At 34.8% G+C, this 26,785-nt stretch overlaps 2 protein-coding genes across 2 annotated transcripts; one reads left to right on the top strand and one right to left on the bottom strand.

Moving 5' to 3' along the window:
- Nucleotides 1-151: 151 nt before the first annotated feature.
- LOC135226656 (cuticle protein 18.6-like) lies at nt 152-8,986 on the top strand. Its single transcript, XM_064266369.1, has 2 exons — nt 152-208; nt 8,555-8,986. The coding sequence occupies exons 1-2, from the start codon at nt 152-154 to the stop codon at nt 8,984-8,986; spliced, it is 489 nt and encodes a 162-aa protein (XP_064122439.1).
- A 4,852-nt stretch (nt 8,987-13,838) lies between these two features.
- On the bottom strand, nt 13,839-16,627 carry LOC135227127 (pro-resilin-like). The gene is made up of 3 exons (XM_064267004.1): nt 16,566-16,627; nt 15,689-15,763; nt 13,839-14,343 (listed from the first exon to the last, which is right to left on the bottom strand). The coding sequence occupies exons 1-3, from the start codon at nt 16,575-16,577 to the stop codon at nt 13,942-13,944; spliced, it is 489 nt and encodes a 162-aa protein (XP_064123074.1). The 5' UTR covers nt 16,578-16,627; the 3' UTR covers nt 13,839-13,941.
- Between the last annotated feature and the right edge of the window lie 10,158 nt (nt 16,628-26,785).

The following is a 26,785-nucleotide window of genomic DNA, read 5'->3' as shown; positions in this document are numbered from 1 at the left end:
GAGAAAAAAAAAAAAAAAAAAAAAAAGAACTCGTACATCTTGCATCACGGCGAGTCGGTCTGATGACGTCACGGCGTCTCGCAGACGAATAAATAGGGCCGCTTCTGGTCGTCTCTAGCCATTCAAGCTCAGAGCTTCGACTCGCTGAGCGATGAAATGGAAGCAGATGAAGCAGCATGACATGTTTATGTTTGTTCTCTTTGAGAGGGTATGTGGTTTGTGTGACTGTGTGTATGTATATATATGTGTGTGTGCTTGATGGATATATGGATGACATTTATATGTATATATATTGATGCATGATTTCAACGTATGAATGGAAATATACATTCATGTATATCGAAATGTATATATATATATATATATACTAATGTGTTATATATATTTTACAAACATTTATATATATATATATATATATATATATATATATATATATATATAAAGAGAGAGAGAGAGAGAGAGAGAATGCAGTGTTTAATGGGTGGCTTTTATATACAGAAAGCGCAAAAGATGCTTGTAAAAGAGAGACTAGCAGAATTGTATATATATGTAGTATGTATGTGTATGTATATACATATATATATAATATATATATATATATATATATATATATATATATATATATATAGATAAATTGATACATGCATACCTACAGACATGTATAATTATACTTATCCATGTCTTTCGAGCATTATCGGTCTCTCTGGATATTAAGCCCAATCTCCTTCAATACCTCCTCCACCCGAATTTTTCTCGAGCTGTCTAAGGGCGGCGTCTCCCTCTGCCATTCTCTCCACATCACCACGCAATCTTAATTATTAAATGCCCCTGGTCCATTGATTCACCTTAACAGACCTTTATATCACTTCGCACGACCATATACCATATATATATCCTTGTCAACTTAGCTTGTGTTGCAAGTATTCACAATGAACGTCCATACTTCATAATATACAAGAAAACAGCCCTTAAACAGTCATAACCGTTTTGCTTGAATATTTAGTTACGGTTTTACACTCGTCCCTCGAAAGGAACGGAGACATAACGCCCATTAGAATCCCATTATAAACCATCTTAGGGGTCCCCACTATAACCCTGTCAAATTTCATGCCCGTCGGAAGGGGCCGTTTTCGTCGTGATTGAATGACAGACGGAAGGACAGACAGAACGTCCATTATAGTAAGATATATATATATATATATATATATATATATTATATATTCTATATATATCATATATATATATATATATATATATATATATATATATATATATATATATATTATATTAAAGCTCATTAAAGGAGGCTAGAACGTCCATGCAGAGTAAAACCTCTTATACGATTATTCATTGACAACGTATATTGATAATGAGGCAATTCAGATTGGTTCTACAGAAATCATTTTAAACGTCCAAACCATTCTACGAAAATTACTATATGGCAACACAAAGTAACAACGAAACTGAGGCAAAACACCAACGAGATTGTAAATAAATCCACTTGCTGTCATATCAAATCAATTTCTTTAGTAAAACAGCAAATCAACAAGAGGTATTTGCGTGGTTCTTGTGACATTTTAGCTTGGTTTGTCATAAGCAAATAAAACATGACGTCAACGATTGAAAACATAGGAGTTTATCAAAAGATACACGTGCAAAAAATAGTGTATACTTTAAGAAGCAGGTATGATGTTAAGGATACAGACATTAGCATATAGCTAAAGGAAACAGACAGACAGGCAAGAGAACGAACGTCTGCTGCTGAAGGGATCGGGGAGTCTTAAATCAAGTACTTGATGGTCATAAAGATTGCAGATTTGAGGAAAGTCACGATCTCTCCATTTTGCAGTTCACTTATGGCCTGTGGTAGGGGGAGAGGCGCGTGGCTGAAATGTCAACAAGAAGTCTTTCCAACGTTAATATTCTGCTTGAAATGAAATGTGCCTCTCTCTGATTTGTTATTAAAGTGAACATTTTGTTTTTCGTTATTTTTTATACATAAAAGGGATGAATTACAGCAAATGAGGCCAAAAATGAAGCAAGAAAGCGTAGGCTTTAGTAATAAATGGACGACACTATGTGAAGCAAGAGATAAGTTCGTCAAATACGTATAAATGTATACAATAGTGTATATATATACATACTATATATGCTTAAATATAAATGTATATATATATATAAATATATATATATATTTATATATATATATATATATATATATATATATATATATAATATATATATATATATATATCGAACTACAAATGTCCTTTAATATCTAATTCGCTCTACCTCGGAATTAATAATATTTTCATATATGTTTAACCGAGGGGGAAATTTATTAAGCGGTAATAGAATTGGCGATCAACAGACGCGAACCATCGACCTCTCAATTCCAGGACTGGCAGTGAAGCCCCAGACCACCCCGCCACCGCAAGAGATATAAGTATATGCCACCTCCCACCTCAAATACCTGGCGCGCACAGGTATTTTTTGTTTTGGAGACTGCATACAGCCTATCTCGTTCTCGGTTGCGTGGTAGTGCTTTTGCCCGCACGTAGTCATTATATAAGTCTATCACATTACCGTGATTCATATACATATATCGAACTACAAATGTCCTTTAATATCTAATTCACTTCACTGCCAGTCCAGGAATTGAGAGGTCGAAGGTTCGCGTCTGTCGATCGCCAATTCTATTATCGCTTAATAAATTTCCCCCTCGGTTAAACATATATGAAAATATATTAATTCCGAGGTAGAGCGAATTAGATATTAAAGGACACTTGTAGTTCGATATATGTATATGAATCACGGTATGTAATGAATCAGGGAATGTGATAGACTTATATATATATATATATATATATATATATGTATATATATATATATTATATATTATATATATATATATATATATATATATATATATATATATATATATATATGTATGTATAACTGAATCACGAAAGTTAGGAACGTGATAAATCCATAAATAAAGATATATATATATATATATATATATATATATATATATATATATATATATATATATATATATATATATATATATATGGTATATATATATATATAGAGAGAGAGAGAGAGAGAGAGTAGAACAGATATATATATAAATATATTATATTAATAATATAATATATTATATATATATATGTATAATTATATGTATATATATATGTATATAACTATATATATGCTAAATAATATATATATATATATATATATATATATATAATATATATATATATAATATATATATATATATAGATAGATATATAGAGAGAGAAGAGAGAGAGAGAGACGAGAGAGAGAGAGAGTAGATATCTTATATAGATATATATATATATATATATATATAGTTATATATATATGTATATATATATGTATATATATTATATATATATATATGTAAAAATTTATATATATATATATATATATATTATATATATATATATATATCTAGATATTATATAGTATATATATATATAGATATATATAGAGAAGAGAGAGACGAGAGGAGTAGAGGAGAGAGAAGAGGAGAGAGAGAGCAGAACAGAGAAAAACATAAACAAAATGAGGTTACGTTAAAAACTGGATAAGCAATGCGTTGTCATGCATAAAGCCATTTCATTTTTTGTGTGTAAAGGGAATGAGAAAAGATGCGTTAAATAAACGAAACTAGAAATAAAAAAAATGTAACATAGATTACTGAAACGTCTTAATGGCATCATACCCACAAGAATTTGTCTTTTATATGTATAAATATTTACAGAATGTAACCGCATTGTATACGCATAGGGTCATATTTCTTCATCGTCCATCTCGTTCGATGCTCTGTAAAAAAAAATGGAAAATAGATAAATTCTAGAATACTAAAATGGAAAATAAAAATAAAACCATAACTGATTATGCATGCCAATGTTCATCCATGCACCCTTTTTTTTTTAGGGCAGGAACCATCCCCCAAATCACAAAATATGAAAGTGAAAAGCTAAATCAAATAAAAAGAAAAATAAAGAGATATATATACCCAGTATCAAATTATGCATGCCTCTTTCCAACTTTTTTTTTTATACGTATGAGAAACATTACCCGGGCACGCGAGAAGGAATGACCGCGCCCATTTTCGGGAGAATCCGTTTTGGGGTATGGTGGCCAAGGCCGGTCGTTCGCCTCGTTGACCCCTGGGTCCTAAAAGAAACCCCGAAATGTTTACTGGACCAATTTATTCGTGGCGTGAGTTCTCGCTGCGTCTTTGTAAACAGGGATTACAGGTTCAAAGTCTCGGTTACAAAAGAAAATCTTTTTTTTTTTGTAAGCGTTGGTGAATTTTCTCAGATGCGGTCGATTGTGGGTTGTGAACGAAAGCAGGAATTTATCTGTCGTTTAGGTAGTAATTTTAGCAATAAAATGTAGAATTTATATTCTATTGTCTTATTTCTCGCGATATTCACTGTACTTGATTTGAATGATTTTCTGAATTTATGTATCTTAATTTGGTTATTCACTGCCATATATGCTTTATATACATATTCGTACACAATTATATATATTATATATATATATATATATATAGATATATATATATATATATACTATATATATATACAATATACATATGTATATATATATATACATACATATGTAATATTATATACATGTATTTACATGCATACATATACATATGTATAGTATATTATATATATATATATATATATATATATATATATATATATATATATATATATACATATACTTGCAACTCATTTTTTTCTTAATCGTTTTAACGAAATTCTTGTCTTAATGCATCCGGTTAAAAATCATTTAGCCAGCAGTCTTTAAAAACGGAGAAACTACCGATAGCTAAGAGTGGGCCTTTCTTAACCCTAGAAATGAAGTGTTCAATCACTGAAGCTGAATAAAGACTGATGTTCAGGTCATATATCCAATCATGGGAAAAGTAAAATATTTTGTAATCTGCTACAGCAAAAGTTGATATTATCAGATGCTAGAGTCTTTTCTATGATAAAGCTATCTTTTAAAAATTAAGTAATCAAAAGATTTAAGTATTTATTCATTCCTATGAGAACAGAGCGAATGTAGGACATACATGGCTATGGAAATTGGTGATGAAATGGCTTTAAAAACCAATAAAATATAGATATTTTCAATAACAGTCAGTATGATTAGACGACTCACGAATTATGATGTAAATGGCTCAAAGAAATTAACTGTGCAGTTTCTGAATGAAATACTTCTTTAACCTGATATTTTCATTCGTATACTAAGTAAGTAAAACATGCCACAAGCAAGCCAAGAATTGATCATTATTTGAATGAACAAGTATTAAATTTGTACTGCTCACAGGTGGACATGTTAATGGCACTGCTACAGGTCTTGAAAACTAGTTTGCAGTCTTATTATATGCTTGAGCGACGCAAGAGGCGATGCTTCAAAATAATCTTATATTTATTTCATGAATCTGATAGCACTTAATGGTCGAAGTCGTTTGGACGAACACGATGTAACGTAAGCCTTTCGTACAGCGTAACAAATCTTATCGCTACCTTCGTTCATAGAATTTTAAATAGACTTCTAAGTTATGTGTTTTTGGAACGTAAGTGTCAGATGTATATTCATTACTGTAAATGGTTTACTATTAAACGTGTAAGTGATAAAAAAGTACTTAGATATAAGGCGTATATTTATTACTGTAAATGGTTTAGTATTAAAAGTGTAAGTGATAAAAAAGTACGTAATATCTAACATTACAAGTCTAAGAAAACGTCACTATGAGCTCCAGGCTTCCAGAGGCTTCTCTCGAAGAAGCTTTCCCGTCTTTCGTAGACAAAGATTCGAAGAAGAAGACCGAAGCTCGAAAACTGGCGAGAAAAGAAAAACACAGAAGTATAAGTAAAGGTCTAAACAAGTCGTTCAGATAATGTTCTTGGCATCTTGTACCGTCATAAACCTTCGCTTTACGACCTTGCAAGAACCATTTCTGAAACAGGTCTTCAGTTCTTGAATGGAAGACCAGGGTACAGATCAAGTGAAGAATTATTTTCTCTTTACAATAATTATTTGCCGTTGAAAATACTACTACTACAAAATTTGCTGCTAAAAAATTAATTTTTATCGGAAAGTCGCTTGATAAAAAAGCCATTTTCAACTGAATTTGGGGGGACTAAGAATGATATTCTTCTAAAAATATATACCACAAATCTATCCTCCACAGATTTATGTTTTTCAAACCGTTGTATCACAGTTTTGTTCAGCAGATGACAAATTCGTTCCTGCTTTCTGCTGACGTCTCCTGAATTCAGGTGCGTAGGTTTTATTTCCCATCCCCTCATGTTGATTTATATATCAGCTTTAATCTCTCTCTCTCTCTCTCTCTCTCTCTCTCTCTCTTGGTTTTACAGTCTGTTGGCTCTGTCCAAAATGGTTTTCAGCTGAAGATCTAAAGAATAAAAGAGAGATGGATATTGTTGCAACAAAATCATTTTAAAGAAAATCTGGCCTTCAAACGAAATCCAGGTAAAAATTACTGCCCCAAACAATTTTGAAGACAAGAAGACCAGTTGACTGAAATTGCAGTACTACTGGGTCAGAAAAATCTCGTGATCTTAATTACGGCTTACGTTGTTGCTCTCAGAAAATAATACGGAGTTATTTTGAAACTCCACGAAAATATACTTTTGTTGACTTGTTTCAGACAGCAAGATAGAGGTAAATAGGGCTGTTTGTGCAGAGGGGTTAGATGAGCCTTCTATGTATGTGTATAGCATTCGTTAATCTTGTGGAAGTTTTCTGTAAATGGGTTTCAACCACGATTCTGCTATTAAAGAATGAATTTAGTAGAAACTCTTTTGATTTTTTTTTCTTCTGGAACACCTAGAAAAATATATGAAATATTATATATATATATACATACATATATATGTATATATATAAATATATTTATATGCATATGTACATATTTATACATACACATACATGATACATAAATCAGAAAGCTACGAGACGAGGCAATCTCTGAACACCTCCAGTTTTGAGATAACAATCACCTCATACATTAGCCGAGACAGCGTCCTGATTGGCATCGCGTTATCGAATTAGCATACCTTTTGACTGAGTTACGCGAGGTAACTCAAACACAAAATGATAAGCATCCATCCTTCACCTGTTGTGTTACTTAACGTTACGTAACACTCTTCGCTATTCAAAAACCGACGAAAGTTCCCCGCGTATCCGAGGTAGTACCAGTTCGTCTTGACCGTAACCCAGAAACAATTTCGGATACGTAAATGTTTATTTCATAAAAGCGTCGCGGAGTTACGCTTGCTCTTCACACGCCCGAGAAAAAAAGAAAGAAAAAAAATCACGTGACGTGAGTGACGTCACGTTTTTCTCTTTTGGCGATATATAAAAGGCAAATTACCTTCTGGGTCTGGTCAGTTATCTTCCCCGCAGTCGAGAGTACGCCCACATACCAACATGAAGCTGAGGGTATCGTTTAAAATACTCTGTATTATACTTTGAATGTGCCTGAATTAATACTTTTAGCAGTATTGTACATAAATGTATATATATGCATGTATATGTATGCATTAATATATATATATATATATATATATATATATATATATTTCTATATAGATATATATATATATATATATATATTTATATATATATATATATATATATATATATATATATATATATATATATATATATATTTATATATATATTATATTCGTATATACTAAATGTATTATATATACATATACCAAATATACTCGTATAATATTTACATATATTAAATATATGATATATATATATATATATAATATATATATATATATATATATATATATATATATACAATAAAACTTATTTCCATTTCAGATAATAGCCTTGACAGCAGTGGTTTCTTTTGTAACCGGTGACAGACGCCCTTATTCGTACTATGCCCCTCAGGTAAGAATCCTATGGTCATACTTCCTTAAATAGGTAAGAATATAATGCAGAAAATCAATTAGCTTGCTATAATGGTTTTTCAGTCTTAGAGGGTGAATTTTAGTATTATAAAAATTAAAAGTATATGTCATGTTTTATCATTTAGTTATTGATCGATTTATTTATCAGATTTATATTACGTTCTCCTCTTTACGCTTATAAATATGTATGTTCATTGGATTATTTACTCATTTCAACCTCATTTTCACAATGAATGTTTTCCTTCGTATTTAACTAAATTAATCCCTTTTTCGCGCATTCTATTTACACTCTACAGTTAGTCATCATTGCTAAACTTTAGAAAGTCTATAATTTCCGCTTATTTTATTAATCTTTGGTGATATCCCTCGCTAAGACAAAAATGTTGTTGTATTTTAAAGTATTTTCCTCTAGTAACCTCTCTATCCTTGATGAAAATCGACTAATAAAATAATAATTAATAAATAATAATAATAATAATAATAATAATAATAATAATAATAATAATAAAAACCGCCGTTTCCCCTAAACACAGGAATCGTCCGAAGAATCGTACGAATCCACGGAAGCCAAGTACGACTTTGACTTCGCCGTGAAACACGACTACACCGGCGCCAACTTCGGCCACCAGGAGTCCCGCGACGGCCAGGAAACCAAAGGGTCCTATTACGTCCAACTTCCGGACGGCCGCCTCCAGACGGTCCGCTACTACGTCGACGGGAACTCCGGATACGTGGCCGAAGTCAGCTACGAAGGCGAAGCCAGATACCCGGATTCGGATGAGACTAGGGGTTACTCACGGCCGCGGGCTTCTTACTCGGCCCCCAGGACGTCTTACTCACAACCGAGGAACTCCTACGCAGCTCCGAGATCTCTGTACTCAGCTCCTGACTCAGAAGAGTCTTACGAGACTTCTGAGTCCCTGGAGATCCCAAGATACATCGACATAAGGCCCCTGTATGGCTAAAATTAAGTTTAAAAGACGGTAAGACCGATTGACGTCATAGAAAGTAATTTTTCACTTACCAAAGGATTAAACATAACGAAATAAAGATATGGCACATATTTGGTTCATAATTTCGTTCTCTTGATAACAAATGATAAATAATGACAACACTGATCATATAAAGAATGTATAATGTCAGGCATTTATTTTGATATTCAGTTTGCATAGGTGCATTTATATTATAATATCGCATCTCTAGTTAAAATCTTCATTGATATCTATGAATAATATATCTATCATATATTGCATTCTTAAGCCTTGTTCTCACGCAACGTTCAGCTTTGCTCTTGAAATGCTTAGCATACTAAAGTTCCTATATATATATAAATAGCTGTAAATAGCTTTAGGAGTTACTTTTGATTCATAGGCGTATATTTTTCATCACAGCTTCTTGTTTATAATAGCTTGTTATAGCTTGATGTGGATACCATTCGGGAAAGCTGGCATCTTGTATGTTAGGCCTACAGCTTTCTCATAGGCCAGATTAGTAGACTAAGTTGCCTATTGTTTTCCTGGTATGTCTATGCTGTGCTTTGTACGTATTGCTAGCAATGGATTTCATTGATCAACATTTCTTGACTACTTAGTTCCCCCTATTTTGAATATTTTTTTGAAAAGAGTAAATAAACATAGGTTCTGTTATACTTTTACGAATGTATAATTTACTTATCAACCGACATTTTATGCTTTTCATAGAATTCCTTTCATTTTTTTGGAAATTCAGAATTCCCCGTAATTTGGATATTTTTTTAGAGTAAATAAAGATAAAAGGTACTATATAACATCAGATTTTTTTGTGGTTCTGTTATCCTTTTACGAATCTATAATTTACTTATCAGCTGACTTTTTATTCTTTCCTTAGAATTCCTTTAATTTCTTGTGAAATACAGAATTCCCCCTAATATGAATATTTTTTTAAAGAGTAAATAAACAAAGGTAAAAGAAGGTTCTATATAACATCAGATTTTTTTGTGGTTCTGTTATCCTTTTACGAATATATAATTTACCTATCAACTGACTTTTTATGATTTCCTTAGAATTCCTTTCCTTTCTTAACTATAACACCTTCCCGGACATTTCCTTCGAGATTCAGAGCTAGATATGACACAAGAGATTTGCCCTGGTTGTTTTAAGATTGAAAGAATTCAAGTAACGTGGGATGCTCGTGTAAATTGGCGATTTCCCGTATGGTCGAAGAAACAGTAAAGGAATAGGAACGTCTTTTGCGTTGTTACCTGCACATATCAGATACTGATCTGAAATGGCAGTGCGAGAATTCGTGAAATTGTATTAAGTCTTTTGTGCCTTAGATGCTTAAGGAATGGTGAAATCTGCAAAGGCCATAAACTTGCAAAAGAACAGAAAGATCATATATAAAAGAAAAAATTATGAGAATCTTAGTCTTAATTCGGTATAAGTAGATAAAGGCCTCCATCTTTTACTACCATATTAAGTAAGTGTCACTCCTATTGTCTGTCTTTCTCTATAAATGGTATATTTTGGTTTGTCCCAAATAATAATAATAATAATAATAATAATAATAATAATAATAATAATAATAAAATACGGATAGACTATACATAACACGAAAGGAAGGAGGGAGAGGACTACTAAGCATAGAGGACTGCGTCAGCATCGAGAACAGAGCACTGGGCCAATATCTGAAAACCAGTGAAGACGAGTGGCTCAAGAGTGCATGGGAAGAAGGACTAATAAAAGTAGACGAAGAACCAGAAATATACAGAGACAGGAGAATGACAAACAGAACAGAGGACTGGCACAACAAACCAATGCACGGACAATACATGAGACAGACTAAAGAACTAGCCAGCGATGACACATGGCAATGGCTACAGAGGGGAGAGCTAAAGAAGGAAACTGAAGGAATGATAACAGCGGCACAAGATCAGGCCCTAAGAACCAGATATGTTCAAAGAACGATAGACGGAAATAACATCTCTCCCATATGTAGGAAGTGCAATACGAAAAATGAAACCATAAACCACATAGCAAGCGAATGCCCGGCACTTGCACAGAACCAGTACAAAAAGAGGCATGATTCAGTGGCAAAAGCCCTCCACTTGAGCCTGTGCAAGAAACATCAGCTACCTTGCAGTAATAAATGGTACGAGCACCAACCTGAGGGAGTGATAGAAAACGATCAGGCAAAGATCCTCTGGGACTATGGTATCAGAACAGATAGGGTGATACGTGGAAATAGACAGACGTGACGTTGATTGACAAAGTCAAGAAGAAAGTATCACTCATTGATGTCGCAATACCATGGGACACCAAAGTCGAAGAGAAAGAGAGGGAAAAAATGGATAAGTATCAAGATCTGAAAATAGAAATAAGAAGGATATGGGATATGCCAGTGGAAATTGTACCCATAATCATAGGGGCACTAGGCACGATCCCAAGATCCCTGAAAAGGAATCTAGAAAAACTAGAGGCTGAAGTAGCTCCAGGACTCATGCAAAAGAGTGTGATCCTAGAAACGGCTCACATAGTAAGAAAGTGATGGACTCCTAAGGAGGCAGGATGCAACCCGGAACCCCACACTATAAATACCACCCAGTCGAATTGGAGGACTGTGATAGAGCAACAAAAAATAATAATAATAATAATAATAATTCTGAGTCTGCCCACTCGTAGAACCACGGAAAGCAAAAAAGAAAAGATAAAGATATTGAAAGGCGTTCGGTTTAAGGCTTCGTGTTGGCATTGCAAGGTCACATGAGAATACGTTCATAGAAAACGGGATGTCGACTTTCCAGCAGTGGGGAGGAATCGCAGAAAACGGGATGCGTTACTTTCCCAATTACGATCACCAGACTTTGAAGTTTCAAACGTTTGCCAGCCTTGAACAAACTCTACGGGGGATGAACGCCATGTTTCACGCAAACGTTTTCAGGGTACGTATAAATAAATGTAATTTTTAATGTAAATAAATACCTTTTTTATGCGTTAATATTTCAGAAGCGATTGTAAAATGTAATATACAATTTATATTGACGGAATATAGCAGAATTCATGTTAATTGGTCTACTGACTTGATTCTGACAATGATCTTCCTTTGAATTTATAAATGAATATAATTATTCTTATAATCTGTTAGTTGAGTCAAAGTATACTTTGATGACGATAATATATATATATATATATATAATATATATATATATATATATATATATATATATATATATTACATACATACTTCATACATACATACAATACATACATATATAGATATATATATATATATATATATATATATATATATATATATATTTTATTTATTATTCATTTATATTATGATAGGACACCTTGTGAAATATATTCACATGCATGTATATATATATATATATATATATATATATATATATATATATATATTTATTATTCATTTATATTATGATAGAGGCACTTGTGAATATATTCACATGCAGGTGTGATATATATATATATATATATATATATATATATATATATATATATATATATGCGTGTTTGTTTGTGTGTGTGTGTGTGTGTACGAGTATTCACAAGTAATACCTCTTCCACATTAAACACTTAGACTTTTTAACCACCACCCATTATCTCCAGCATAGACCATCGATCGACTCAGAGAGCTGGCAAAGATTTTCCAAGATATTTTGTAAACGAATCACCTATGAAACTCCCAGGTTGATCAAGCCGAAGAATAAGTGACCCATAACCCACTGAATTTATTTATTCAACTCCAAAATGAGTGGAACGCGAAAATTGCTTTCAGCCAATCAGGAGAGAGAAATAAAGTTCTTGCAGTGGCTCCTGCTTGTTTGGGACAATCAGTCAAATCAGTCAGTCACCTGTGGTAGTAACCACGACTACTGATCGTTTATTAGTTGAGTTTAGGAAGGCGCACTGTCGGGAGGTGTTTCTTTTGTACAAAAATCTAAAGAGTACGTGTGTTTGTGTGTGTCTGTTTATGTACGAAAGTGTATGTTCATGTGTATGTGTTTATACCATGAGAAACGAAATAAATACATGGTTGAAATGTAATTAAAAAGCTGAATAATAGTCATAATTCTTTGCCCTTCAGGAATTATTGATACGAAAAGTTTTTACAATTTTTGTGAAACAGCTTGCATACACACAATTTTAAATATTTTCTCTTGTTATTCTTCTCGTTTCATACTTATTGCAGCTCTCATAGGAGTCATATGACTATGATGAGTTATACTAAATCGTCCTGAATTTTTTAATTAATTTTGTATTTGGTAAATTTTGATTAAAATTTTTTTCTGGTTCACCAACGAAGTGAAAAGTAACGAAGGCATATCTAATTCTTCACGGGTACATTTCGGTAACTGGGTATATATATATATATATATATATATATATATATATATATATATATATATATATATATATATATATATGTGTGTGTGTGTGTGTGTATTATATATATATATATATATATATATATATATATATATATATATATGCATATATATATATATATATATATATATATATATATATATATATATATATATATATATATATATATTATATATATATGTGTGTGTGTGTGTGTGTGTGTGTATGTATGCATGTATGCGGAGAGATAAAAAATTTTAAATTTAGTGTTGATATTCCTATTGTGACTGGTCATCCACTTTACCTTAATTTAGCGCTCGAATGCATTCCTTCTCCAATAATTACAGCGCTAACTTTACTTCCGTATTTTGACATTTTGAGAAAGCAATCTATGTAAGTCAACATGTGTTATTATTATGAATTTTCCACTAACCATAAAAACTCAGAATTATGCTTCAGTCCTTTTATTATTCCATAAATACAATCTTTACATAGCGAAAAATTAAATACGAGTAGAAAGATTGTTGCAGAGTATCACAGGCGAAGATTTATTACTGAGGGAACCCATAGGTACGTCTTGGTGGGCTGTAGACAGGCACCTCCACGGATTCCTCGGAATCAGGGGCTGAGTAAGTGGGTCTGGGGGCTGAGTAAGTGGGTCTGGGTGCTGAGTAAGTAGGTCTTGGGGCTGAGTATTCCCTGGACTCGACTGAGTCTGGGTAGCGAGCCTCTCCCTCGTAGGACACCTCAGCCACGTAGCCGGAGTCACCGTCGACGAAGTAGGTCACCTTCTGCAGGCGGCCGTCGGGGAGCTGGACGTAGTAGGATCCCTGGGTGTTGTCGCCGTCGCGGGACTCCTGGTGGCCGAAGTCGTTGCCGGAGTACTCGTCCTTCACGGCCCAGTTGAAGTCGTACTTGGCTTCGGTGGACTCGTCGGAGCCTTCGAAGGAGGCCTGAAGGGATAAATGCCAATTTGATTGTGTTAAGGATTGCATTTAATTGAGTGAAAAATTGGTTTAAACTAGTGAAGGATTACATTTACAAGAGTGAAGGATTGTATTTAAATGAGTGAAGGCTTGTATTAAATGAAGGAATGCCATTGAACTGAGTGAAGGATTGCCACTGAAATGAGTAAATGGTTGTATTTAGATGAGTGAAGGAATCGTGTAAATGAGTGACGAACTGCATTTTAATGAGTGAAGGATTACATTTAAATGACTGAAGGATTGTACGTGACAGAGTAAAGGATTGCAATTTAAATGAGTGAAGGAATACCATCTAAATGAGTGACGAATGGCATCTAAATGAGTGAAAAATTAGAATTAAATAAGCAAAGGACTGTCCTTTTAAGTGAGTGAAGGAGTGCCATTTCAATGATTTTAAATGAGTGAAGAACTGACTTTAAATGGGTGAATGGATGGATTTAAATTAAATGAGTGTTTTGTCGACGTTCTCTTACGCAATGTACACTTCTATGAGTATTGATCACCATAAAAAGGGTAAATATTAGGTTTCAGTAAAGTGAATCATATAAAGTCGAACGCTATGGTATGTACAATATTTAAAGTTATTGCACGAAATTATAAAGCTCTATATTCAAGACAGAATACAAAACCACGTGTGTAATCCTTGGAGAAACTTTTGTTACATTGGCATTACTGGATAACATTTTTCTAAGCAAGAAACAATACCCTTTTATCTCCTATCAAAATGGTTGTCTCTCAGAAGACTATGGATGTGATAGACTCGGATTCTATATGATCTCTCACGTGGACACTTCTAGATATTGCAGGCAGCAAAAAATAGCTTTTTCAACAAGATAAGAACTTTATTAACCCTGATTTCGTATTACCCTTTAATTAAAAAACTAGGTTAGGAAATTGGTATAGAGGTAATTCGGTAAGAACGACAAAGCTAGGATATGACTGTCGCATTTGCGCATTTCATAACAGTTATTAGATATTAGATATGGACATAATTAACTCATATTTCTTAATTTCCTCTTCCCTATCATTTCAACAGTAAAGAACATTCCACCAGGAAACTGGCAAGATATGAATGCGCTCCACTTATATTTAAATTTCATCATGTGCAACATTTAAGATCGGTATCTACGATACAGTTGAAATCACTAAAAACATTAACACATCAGAATATCACAAGCCAGACAATACTTTCTTCGAAACCATTCCACGAAAAATAACCAAACACTATTACCAACAAGTTAAGACTTCATAAAAAACAATAGAACAGAAAACCAAGACTTAAAAGTACTTTCTAAAAGTACTTTCAACTCACCGGGGCATTGTAGGAGTATGCAGGAGGGCGCTTGTCACCGGCTGCGACAGCCACCAGACCCAGAAGGAAGAAGACCTGTGGCAAAAAAAGGAAGTATGTAGGTGTTCTCAGATACCTAAGAATTATGATTTCATATACGTATAAAAATTTTGTCGCAAATTCACAAGATTTTTATGATTGGTTTCTGTTATTCGTTGGATTCTCTCTCTCTCTCTCTCTCTCTCTCTCTCTCTCTCTCTCTCTCTCTCTCTCTCTCTCTCTCTCTCTCTCTCTCTGAGCTTTCGATGTTGTTCTAGATAGCAGTCGCAATAATTTCAAAAAAGTTCTTAGAGTTTATGAAATTAATAGCCGAAAAAAATATATATAGTCAGATAGATAGATAAACAAATAGATAACTAGATAGATAAATAGATATAGATAGATATAGATAGATAGATAGACAGACAGATAGATAGAGAGAGAGAGAGAGAGAGAGAGAGAGAGAAAGAGAGAGCGCGATGAACAATAAACAATGGAGTGAAACGTGATACTATGGACGAAAGGTCATACCCACTTTCCTTATTAATTTAGATTGTTACTGTAAGCACCCTTTTTCTTTGTTTCTATTCTTGTATGGTTCACTAATCTCAAAGCATTATGTAAATTGACTTTGACGAATGGATTCCCGTATTCTCTCCCTCGATAAGTCTGATAATAAAACTCTGGAGCAACTAAAAATTCCACAGAATACGAAACAATTCTATCTCATCTCGTAAGCTGAAAAAAAATATATTTTCTAGCATTATAGAATATCAGAGACTATAGGGTAATTTTAGCGTAACCTGGACCCCTTCCTTGCTATTGCTCTCGCCAAGCCAAAAGTGCTAACAATTCTCACCTTAGCGTTCATCGTGATTCGGGAACTCGGAGCGAACTGCCTTATCCCGGCAGTGGCTCACCTATTTATACCACCGACAGAACTGACCTCAAGGAGGGAGGGACCACTTTTTTTCGGGGGGCACTCGAGTGCCATATGTGCATAAAAACAAGGTCTCTCCCCGTCTTTCCTCCCGGTGAGTTGACCCTCCTCCTCCTATTCCTCCTCCTCCTACTCCGCCTTCCTCTCGACGCAAAAAAAGAGAGGAAGAAAAGGAGAGAGAAAAATAGAGGTGGTTTCGGGAGTACGGAGCACTTCCCCCAGAAGCACACACGGTCAACTGTATCATGTCCGGTACTTTCACTTCGGTCTCTCGGTTTCTTCCCTGCATTTAATTCACCAGTTTATTTTCCTTTCAGGTGAAGTTGATACATTAGAGACATTACTTCCCAGGACACTTCGATCATTCGTTCATTTCTGCTTCGTTAAACACGCGAAAAAGACCTGAATTTCGACGAAGGCGATTCCAGTTCGATTACTGACTCTTTCTCGCAGTCGCTTCTGCTTTAAATGAAAAGGTTTGAATAGAACGGGCATAATAAGAAATAATAGATTTTCTCACACTTATTTTTGAAGAATTTTCAGTTTGTCAATTTCTGCAGTAAATCTATGATTAAAACTGAACGAATCTGGTTGATTTAAATATTTACTGTTTACCAGGAAAATGTTTTATACAACATTAAAGTTCTAACAATAATGACTCCTAATTGACTCGATTTCACGTCTCAAATAGTCTCAAATGAGTAACAATCATCTTTCGTTAATGAGCTGGTCTTCTGATACACGAGCAACGACTCCTTTTGGGCTGGGTCTTAGCATGCACTCTCAAGACTGAGAACAACTATAAAATATTGTCATTTTAAAAGGAAACTGTTGTGCCGTCTTTATCTGTCCGTCCTTAATTTTTCTGTCCGCCCTCAGATCTTAAAACCTATTGAGGCTAGATGGCTGACAATTGGTATGTCAATCATCAACCATCCAATCATAAAACATACCAAATTGCAGCCCTCTAGCCTCAGTAGTTTTTATTCTATATAAGGTTAAAGTTAGCCATAATCGTGCTTTTGGCAACTATACAGGATAGGCCACCACCGGGTCGTTGTTAAAGGTTCATGGGCCGCGGCTCATATAGCAAAATACCGAGGCCACCGAAAGATAGATCTATTTACGGTGGTATTTTTTATACGGCATACAGGAAACTCGATTGCTCCGAAGAAACTTCAGCGCACATTTTACTTATTTTCTCACGTTCTTGATGAAAAAATTATCTCTTCTTTATGAGAACTGCTTAAGTATACAAAGAACATTTGGGTCAGGATGTCCACTTTTTTTGTCTATGGAAAATGGATGCTCGGTCGTGATAGTTGCATATGTAAATGTTTTTTTTCTTACTTTGTATTATCTATTCCTCACCTTGCCCTTCTATTTCCTAATCTGTTTAGAGAGGAAAGAGATATCTTATGCAAACAATGATTCTGAGACGTGGGACTTTGTGTATCTGTTTCTGAAAGTCTAATTTTTATATGAGTTCTTCGTTTGTTTGTTATTGACATTTTCCCTTTATTAAAGGCCAAAGTAATTTGATAATTAGTGTTGAATATCAGTAAATAATTCCTAAATGCAGTTATTTATAAACACACACACGCACACACACACATGCATATATATATATGTTATATATATATATAATATATATATATATATATATATATATATATATATATATATATATATATTATATTATACATATATATGTGTGTGTGTGTGTGTGTGTTTTTGTAAATAACTGCATTTATGAATTATTTACTGATATTCAACACTAATTATCAAATTACCTTGGCCTTTAATAAAGGGAAAATTTCAATAAAAAACAAACGAAGACCTCGTACAATATGAAAAATAAAAAACTTTAAGTAACAGATACACAAAGTCCCACGTCTCATATATATATATATATATATATATATATATATATATATATATATATATATATATATATATATATATATATATATATATATATATATATATATACACACACATATATATGTGTGTGTGTGTATGTGTCCTCTTATCAACAAGAAAGTCTTTGGCACTTTGTAATTGAAAAGTCTTCTCACACTGAGATAAGAATCGAAACAAAAGTCTAGTGAATCCTTTTCATCGATGCTATTCCCCTATTGATAGGCGCAAAATCCTCATTCCCTTCATTAGATTACCAGGATTGTGAAAAAGAGCATCTTCTACCCCCGCAAGATAATTTCTACGACATTCTTATAGCTCCTAATCGTTGGCCATTTCATTTCCTATCTTAAGGAGAACTTCTTATCATTGAACACTTAATTTCCTTGAGTTTTCGAAATCATGACTGCGGGTCTGACTTCCTCCCATGTTGTAACAAGAGGAAGCAGTTCCGTGTAAATTCAACATGTCCTATTAATATTACGATTACTTGAAATGTATATATAATATATATATATATATATATATATATATATATATATATATATATATGTATGTATATATATATATATATACATATATATATATGTGTGTGTATGTGTGTGTGTCTGTGTCTTTGTATGTGTATATATACAATATATATTACATATAGATATATATGTGTGTATGTGTGCGTATGCTTCCTCACATTCTAGTGGTTAAGACAATATTTTCGCAGCGAGAGATCCCAGATTTGATTCCAAGAGAGGGAGAATGCTTTGATTCGGGCCCTAGCCGTTAAATTCCACTGGGCCTATCCTGACCTAAGCCATGGACTAGGTAACTGGTTGTTAGTCGATGAAGCCAATACCTGCCTAGAACTTTCCAGGGAACAATTGATAAAAGTCCGGTTTTTGTAGCTGCAAAGAAGGCTCATCAACAGGGCATTGAAATCATATTTACAAACTGCATCATTCGCCTCTATCCTGGATATTTATAAAGCCCTTTCTTTTTTAATAGCTTTTTAGCATTTCGTATGAGTTATTTCCTCCTTCTTCATTCCTCCTAATACTTTCGAATAATCTAATAACTCACAATTGTATCTTTATCCATTACGTCCCTTCTTGATGTCACAAATGTGATGCATGATAAATACGTAAATACAAGCAATCATTCAGAGCAGACCAGAAGAAAATCAAATGTCCTTAATTAAGAACTCAACCTTTACGGACGCAAGGTCTCATCAATAACCATCCGGAGTAAAAAAAAAAAAAAAAAAAAAAAAACATATTAAAAAAAAACACACCCACTCAACTGCGGGATGCACTCGTTCGTACTCCTCGAGCTCTTCATTCCAAAATGTCAAGGACGACTTGACCAGGGAGTCTATGAGATCACTCCCAATTTCCCTTAGGAGGTAAGTTTGGTTTGGTTGTGGGGAGGAGGTTGTTGGGGGGGGGGGGGAGGGGGGAATTACTCGCCCCTGGGTGTGGTTCTGTGTGGCTCGTATGACCTTGGCAAGAATTTCCTTTATATTAAATCTCTCTCTCTCTCTCTCTCTCTCTCTCTCTCTCTCTCTCTCTCTCTCTCTGAGGTGCGTGAAGATGGTGTTATATTTCTTGCGTCACCTATCCTGGAAAAATGTTATCAGATTTAGGTTAGGGTCTCCTTGCGTGTGGGAAAACATTGTTTCTCTCTGCTTTTCTTCCTTTTTTTTTCTTTATTGCGTTGCGTCAGATAAGTTTTACATATTCAGCAAAGATCTTGGAAAATGGCTCTTATGAATTGACACACACACACACACACACACACACACACACACACATATATATATATATCATTCATTGAATAGAATGGCTTTTTCACTGTTTACCAGCTTTTTGAAATTGATTCATATTTTCTAATTATTTTCTTCACTTCATTGTTCAGGTTACTAATGGACACATAATGGGGTTCTTCCATTTACTCCAGTATTTTTACAAAAACGCGACAGCTGTTTCGTCAACCTATACGTATTGACGTTATCAAGCGTACTGATACAAATATGAGCCTACATGCGTTTTGTGACGTCATGAGGACGGAAAGGTAGTACAATTGCCAGATACCTAGTTTTAAATATTTACAAAAGACTATAGTGAAACATAAAATAAGACAAATAAATAAATATGTTAACAGAAATTATATCAAAAGTTGAAAGTAAGTTATATACAAATTTTACATAAATATATATTAATTACATATATGTTTAATTAACAAAATGTCAGTGTGCGCTCGTGTCCGCGTGTCTTGTCCCACGCGGTTGAAGGGCTGCCCTCCTACACGAGGGCAAAGATCGGTCTGCCTCGCGTTGGATGTTAAGGTTTGGGCGTTGCGTGGCGATGCTGACGGCTTCTGATATCAATAAACGATTGTAGTTGCCTTCCTTGTGAATTATTTTGGTGTTTGTGAGAAGTTCTTGCAAGGATGGTTTTTTATTGTGGGTATCCACAAAGTGCTGGTGAATAGCACCTTGGTTTCTGTGGGCCTGCATGCGACGTTTGAGTGTAGTTGTTGTGTGTCCGATATAGCATTTTTGGGGGGACTGACATTGCTCGTCAGCACAGACAAACTTGTAAACTATATCAGATTCAACCTCTTTCTCCGTCGATGGAGCCGTACTATTTTTCATTACCAGTGAGGCCGTAAGGTTTGGCTTGCAGTAAATTCTTGCTGTTATTTTGTTATATGGTGCTAGGGGGGTGGTTCCTCTTCGCAGTATACCAAGGAGGGCTTTCCTTTCGTCTTCGTGGTGTTTGTTGTATGATATCTGGTGGTATATCACTATTTCTTTGTCTTTGTCTTGTGTGTTGTCCCTCGGGGTCGGGTTTTGGAAAGCCTCTAATCTCTTTTTGACAACTTGCTGGATCATGTCATCTGGGTAGCCGTTATTTGTGAGTAGCTGTTGAACTCTGTTAATTTCTTCGTTCGTCGCTTTCCACGTCGAACAGTGTGTTAAGGCACGTTTTATGTATGCATTTACCACAGACCGTTTATATGCATCAGGGCATTCTCCTCTAGCATTTAAGCATCTCCAGCATCTGTCTTTTTAGTGTATACGGTGGTATTGTATTTGTTGTTTTTCTGGGTCACAAGTACGTCCAAGAAGGGGAGCATTTTCTCATTACTTTTTTCTACCGTAAAATTCAATGTAGAATTTGCTCGGAGTTTATTCACTAATTCATCTATGTCATTTTCGCCCTTTGTTGTGATAAAGATATCATCAACTATATCTCCCATAGATTCTGGGTTTGGGTGTTCTTCAAAGTTACCTCTTCTGTGTGTGCCATGTATGCGTTTGCAAAAAGAACCCCAAGGGGGAACCCATTGCTACGCCGTCCTTTTGCCGATATATTTCGCCCCTATGTGAGAGGAATGGGGCTTCCTTTGTACATGCTTCTAGCATCTCTTTTAAGATCTTTTCGGGTATCGGTAATGGTGGTTTTTCAGACCGGTATATCTTGTTCATGATGATTTGTATTGTTTCATCCACTACGGTACGTTAGTAAATAAACTTTCGACGTCCAGAGATGCTATGTCTTCGTCGGGTGTGGTGTCTTGCAGTAGATCGATGAATTCTGTCGATGATTTTAGCGAGAACGTTGAAGGAATGTACGGCGTTATAATTTCGTTCAATTTCTTAGCCACTTTATACATGGGGGATGTCATTTGGGATATAATGGGCCGTAATGGGTTTCCCTGTTTATGGATCTTGACTGTGCCGTAGCAGTATCCGGGTGCAAAGTCTCCGATGATTTTTGGAAAGTTTAACTGTTCTCTGTTCTTTGTTCGCTTTTTCTGTTAGTCTCATCATCTTCTTTTTGAGGTCATTTGTCGGGTCTTTTTTAAGTGGCTGAAACTTATTCGTATCACTTAGTATATTATCCATTTTGGTGTCGTATTCATCTCTGTTCATTATGACGTACACTGCGGTTTTATCTCCTTTGCGTATTATTATGGTTTCGTTTTCCCTCAATTCTTTTGCCGCTTTCTTTAGATGTGGACTGACTATGCGACTAAAGTAGTTACCACGTGTTCTATTGGCCTCACCCAGTAATTCAGCGATGCACTCTTGTTTAAGTTCGATTTTGCGTTCTTCTTTCAGTCGCAGTAGTTTATCGATTAACACTTCTGTATTAATCCTCTTGGATTCAGGGTGTGGTTTTCGTATGTAATGGCAGTTCAAGCCTAGATTTAGTAACTGCTTTTGGTGTTCATTTAACTCTATTCCTGATAGGTTAATATACCCGGCTTTTTTCTCTTCGTTTCTCACTGGTCCACCGTTTAATATCAGAAGCTTTTTGCTATGCCTTGCACTGACTATTTTCGAATGCTTTTCTATTTCTCTTTCCACTTGTTGTTGCACAGCACATTGGGTCTCTGTGGTAGTAGTATTACAGAATTCACTCCACTTTGTTGCTCTTTCTTCTTGCAGTTTGGTGATCTTTTCTGCTGATTCTTCCATTCGTCGTCGGAGGCATTTTTCCACCTCGTTCCAACTCGACCGTGCCCGGCCATTATATTTAATACTTCTAGGGCACAATTTTTCACGGATACAACATTCATTGAATAGAATGGCTTTTTCACTGTTTACCAGCTTTTTTGAAATTGATTCATATTTTCTAATTATTTTCTTCACTTCATTGTTCAGGTTACTAATGGACACATAATGGGGTTCTTCCATTTACTCCAGTATTTTTACAAAAACGCGACAGCTGTTTCGTCAACCTATACGTATTGACGTTATCAAGCGTACTGATACAAATATGAGCCTACATGCGTTTTGTGACGTCATGAGGACGGAAAGGTAGTACAATTGCCAGATACCTAGTTTTAAATATTTACAAAAGACTATAGTGAAACATAAAATAAGACAAATAAATAAATATGTTAACAGAAATTATATCAAAAGTTGAAAGTAAGTTATTATATACAAATTTTACATAAATATATATTAATTACATATATGTTTAATTAACAAAATGTCAGTGTGCGCTCGTGTCCGCGTGTCTTGTCCCACGCGGTTGAAGGGCTGCCCTCCTACACGAGGGCAAAGATCGGTCTGCCTCGCGTTGGATGTTACTAAATCTAGGCTTGAACTGCCATTACATACGAAAACCACACCCTGAATCCAAGAGGATTAATACAGAAGTGTTAATCGATAAACTACTGCGACTGAAAGAAGAACGCAAAATCGAACTTAAACAAGAGTGCATCGCTGAATTACTGGGTGAGGCCAATAGAACACGTGGTAACTACTTTAGTCGCATAGTCAGTCCACAGCTAAAGAAAGCGGCAAAAGAATTGAGGGAAAACGAAACCATAATAATACGCAAAGGAGATAAACCGCAGTGTACGTCATAATGAACAGAGATGAATACGACACCAAAATGGATAATATACTAAGTGATACGAATAGTTTCAGCCACTTAAAAAAGACCCGACAAATGACCTCAAAAGAAGATGATGAGACTAACAGAAAGAAAAAGCGAACAAAGAACACGAGAACAGTAAACTTTCCAAAAATCATCGGAGACTTTGCACCCGGATACTGCTACGGCACAGTCAAGATCCATAAACAGGGAAACCCATTACGGCCCATTATATCCCAAATGACATCCCCCATGTATAAAGTGGCTAAGAAATTGAACGAAATTATAACGCCGTACATTCCTTCAACGTTCTCGCTAAAATCATCGACAGAATTCATCGATCTACTGCAAGACACCACACCCGACGAAGACATAGCATCTCTGGACGTCGAAAGTTTATTTACTAACGTTACCAGTGGATGAAACAATACAAATCATCATGACAAGATATACCGGTCTGAAAAACCACCATTACCGATACCCGAAAAGATCTTAAAAGAGATGCTAGAAGCATGTACAAAGGAAGCCCCATTCCTCTCACATAGGGGCGAAATATATCGGCAAAAGGACGGCGTAGCAATGGGTTCCCCCCTTGGGGTTCTTTTTGCAAACGCATACATGGCACACACAGAAGAGGTCACTTTTGAAGAACACCCAAAACCCAGAATCTATGGGAGATATATTGATGATATCTTTATCACAACAAAGGGCGAAAATGACATAGATGAATTAGTGAATAAACTCCGAGCAAATTCTACATTGAATTTTACGGTAGAAAAAAGTAATGAGAAAATGCTCCCCTTCTTGGACGTACTTGTGACCAGAAAAACAACAAATACAATACCACCGTATACACTAAAAAGACAGATGCTGGGAGATGCTTAAATGCTAGAGGATGAATGCCCTGATGCATATAAACGGTCTGTGGTAAATGCATACATAAAACGTGCCTTAACACACTGTTCGACGTGGAAAGCGACGAACGAAGAAATTAACAGAGTTCAACAGCTACTCACAAATAACGGCTACCCAGATGAACAATTGATCCAGCAAGTTGTCAAAAAGAGATTAGAGGCTTTCCAAAACCCGACCCCGAGGGACAACACAACAAGACAAAGACAAAGAAATAGTGATATACCACCAGATATCATACAACAAACACCACGAAGACGAAAGGAAAGCCCTCCTTGGTATACTGCGAAGAGGAACCACCCCCCTAGCACCATATAACAAAATAACAGCAAGAATTTACTGCAAGCCAAACCTTACGGCCTCACTGGTAATGAAAAATAGTACGGCTCCATCGACGGAGAAAGAGGTTGAATCTGATATAGTTTACAAGTTTGTCTGTGCTGACGAGCAATGTCAGTCCCCCCAAAAAATGCTATATCGGACACACAACACTACACTCAAACGTCGCATGCATGACGGGCAAAAAAAAAAAAAAAAAAACCACAGAACAAGAATGGTAGCTATTCTTCACCAGCACTTTGATAGGTGATAAAAAACCCACAATAAAAAAACCATCCACCTTGCAAGAACTTCTCACAAACACCAAAATAATTCACAAGGAAGGCAACTACAATCGTTTATTGATATCAGAAGCCGTCAGCATCGCCACGCAACGCCCAAACCTTAACATCCAACGCGAGGCAGACCGATCTTTGCCCTCGTGTAGGAGGGCAGCCCTTCAACCGCGTGGGACAAGACACGCGGACACGAGCGCACACTGACATTTTGTTAATTAAACATATATGTAATTAATATATATTTATGTAAAATTTGTATATAATAACTTACTTTCAACTTTTGATATAATTTCTGTTAACATATTTATTTATTTGTCTTATTTTATGTTTCACTATAGTCTTTTGTAAATATTTAAAACTAGGTATCTGGCAATTGTACTACCTTTCCGTCCTCATGACGTCACAAAACGCATGTAGGCTCATATTTGTATCAGTACGCTTGATAACGTCAATACGTATAGGTTGACGAAACAGCTGTCGCGTTTTTGTAAAAATACTGGAGTAAATGGGAAGAACCCCATTATGTGTCCATTAGTAACCTGAACAATGAAGTGAAGAAAATAATTAGAAAATATGAATCAATTTCAAAAAAGCTGGTAAACAGTGAAAAAGCCATTCTATTCAATGAATGTTGTATCCGTGAAAAATTGTGCCCTAGAAGTATTAAATATATATATATATATATATATATATATATATATATATATATATATATATATATAATACATACTATATATATATATATATATATATATATATATATATATATATATATATATATGCGCATGTGTGGTGTATGTGTAGTATATCTACATTTATTTGTACAAAATAATTTTCTTCAAATCTGATAAATTTTAGATATAAAACAGAGATTTTGGAAAGATATCATTCTCTCTCTCTCTCTCTCTCTCTCTCTCTCTCTCTCTCTCTTAGACGGTATTACATTGAATGTTTAACAAAAACTCAATTTTACACCAACGTTAGAATGTTACATTTCTTAACCTCCTTATTCATTTACCAGAAAAAAAAATTCTTCTGCACATCCTAAAGTCCGAAATATATTTTACCTATCTTTTTTTATAGACTGTTGTAGTTCCGTTTGGAGGGCTGCAACTGCACGTAACCCAATTTTCCAAAACTTGACCCAATTACCTGCCATATTCCAGGGCTAATTCACTTCCTGCCACATTCCAAACCTCAGCTTCGTGGCTCGCAGGAACTGAATCACTTTTAACACTCCTGTCTTAGAGTTGAAGGCTGTCGATGACGTAGACTATTTTTTTTTTTTTCACGTAGGTCAAGT

This window comes from Macrobrachium nipponense, chromosome 15, assembly GCF_015104395.2.
Source record: "Macrobrachium nipponense isolate FS-2020 chromosome 15, ASM1510439v2, whole genome shotgun sequence".
In the NCBI taxonomy this organism is placed as follows: domain Eukaryota; kingdom Metazoa; phylum Arthropoda; class Malacostraca; order Decapoda; family Palaemonidae; genus Macrobrachium; species Macrobrachium nipponense.
The sequence above is the reverse complement of the archived record's forward strand: the minus strand, read 5'-3'. Positions and strand labels throughout refer to the sequence as shown.

Bases quoted from the DNA above. Each gene is read 5' to 3' on its own strand.
- LOC135226656 (XM_064266369.1), top strand. From the start codon at position 152: ATGAAATGGAAGCAGATGAAGCAGCATGACATGTTTATGTTTGTTCTC. The intron at 209-8,554 runs GTATGTGGTTTG...CCCTAAACACAG, and splicing joins TGTTTGTTCTCTTTGAGAGG to GAATCGTCCGAAGAATCGTA.
- LOC135227127 (XM_064267004.1), bottom strand. The intron at 14,344-15,688 runs GTGAGTTGAAAG...TTATCCCTTCAG, and splicing joins CATACTCCTACAATGCCCCG to GCCTCCTTCGAAGGCTCCGA.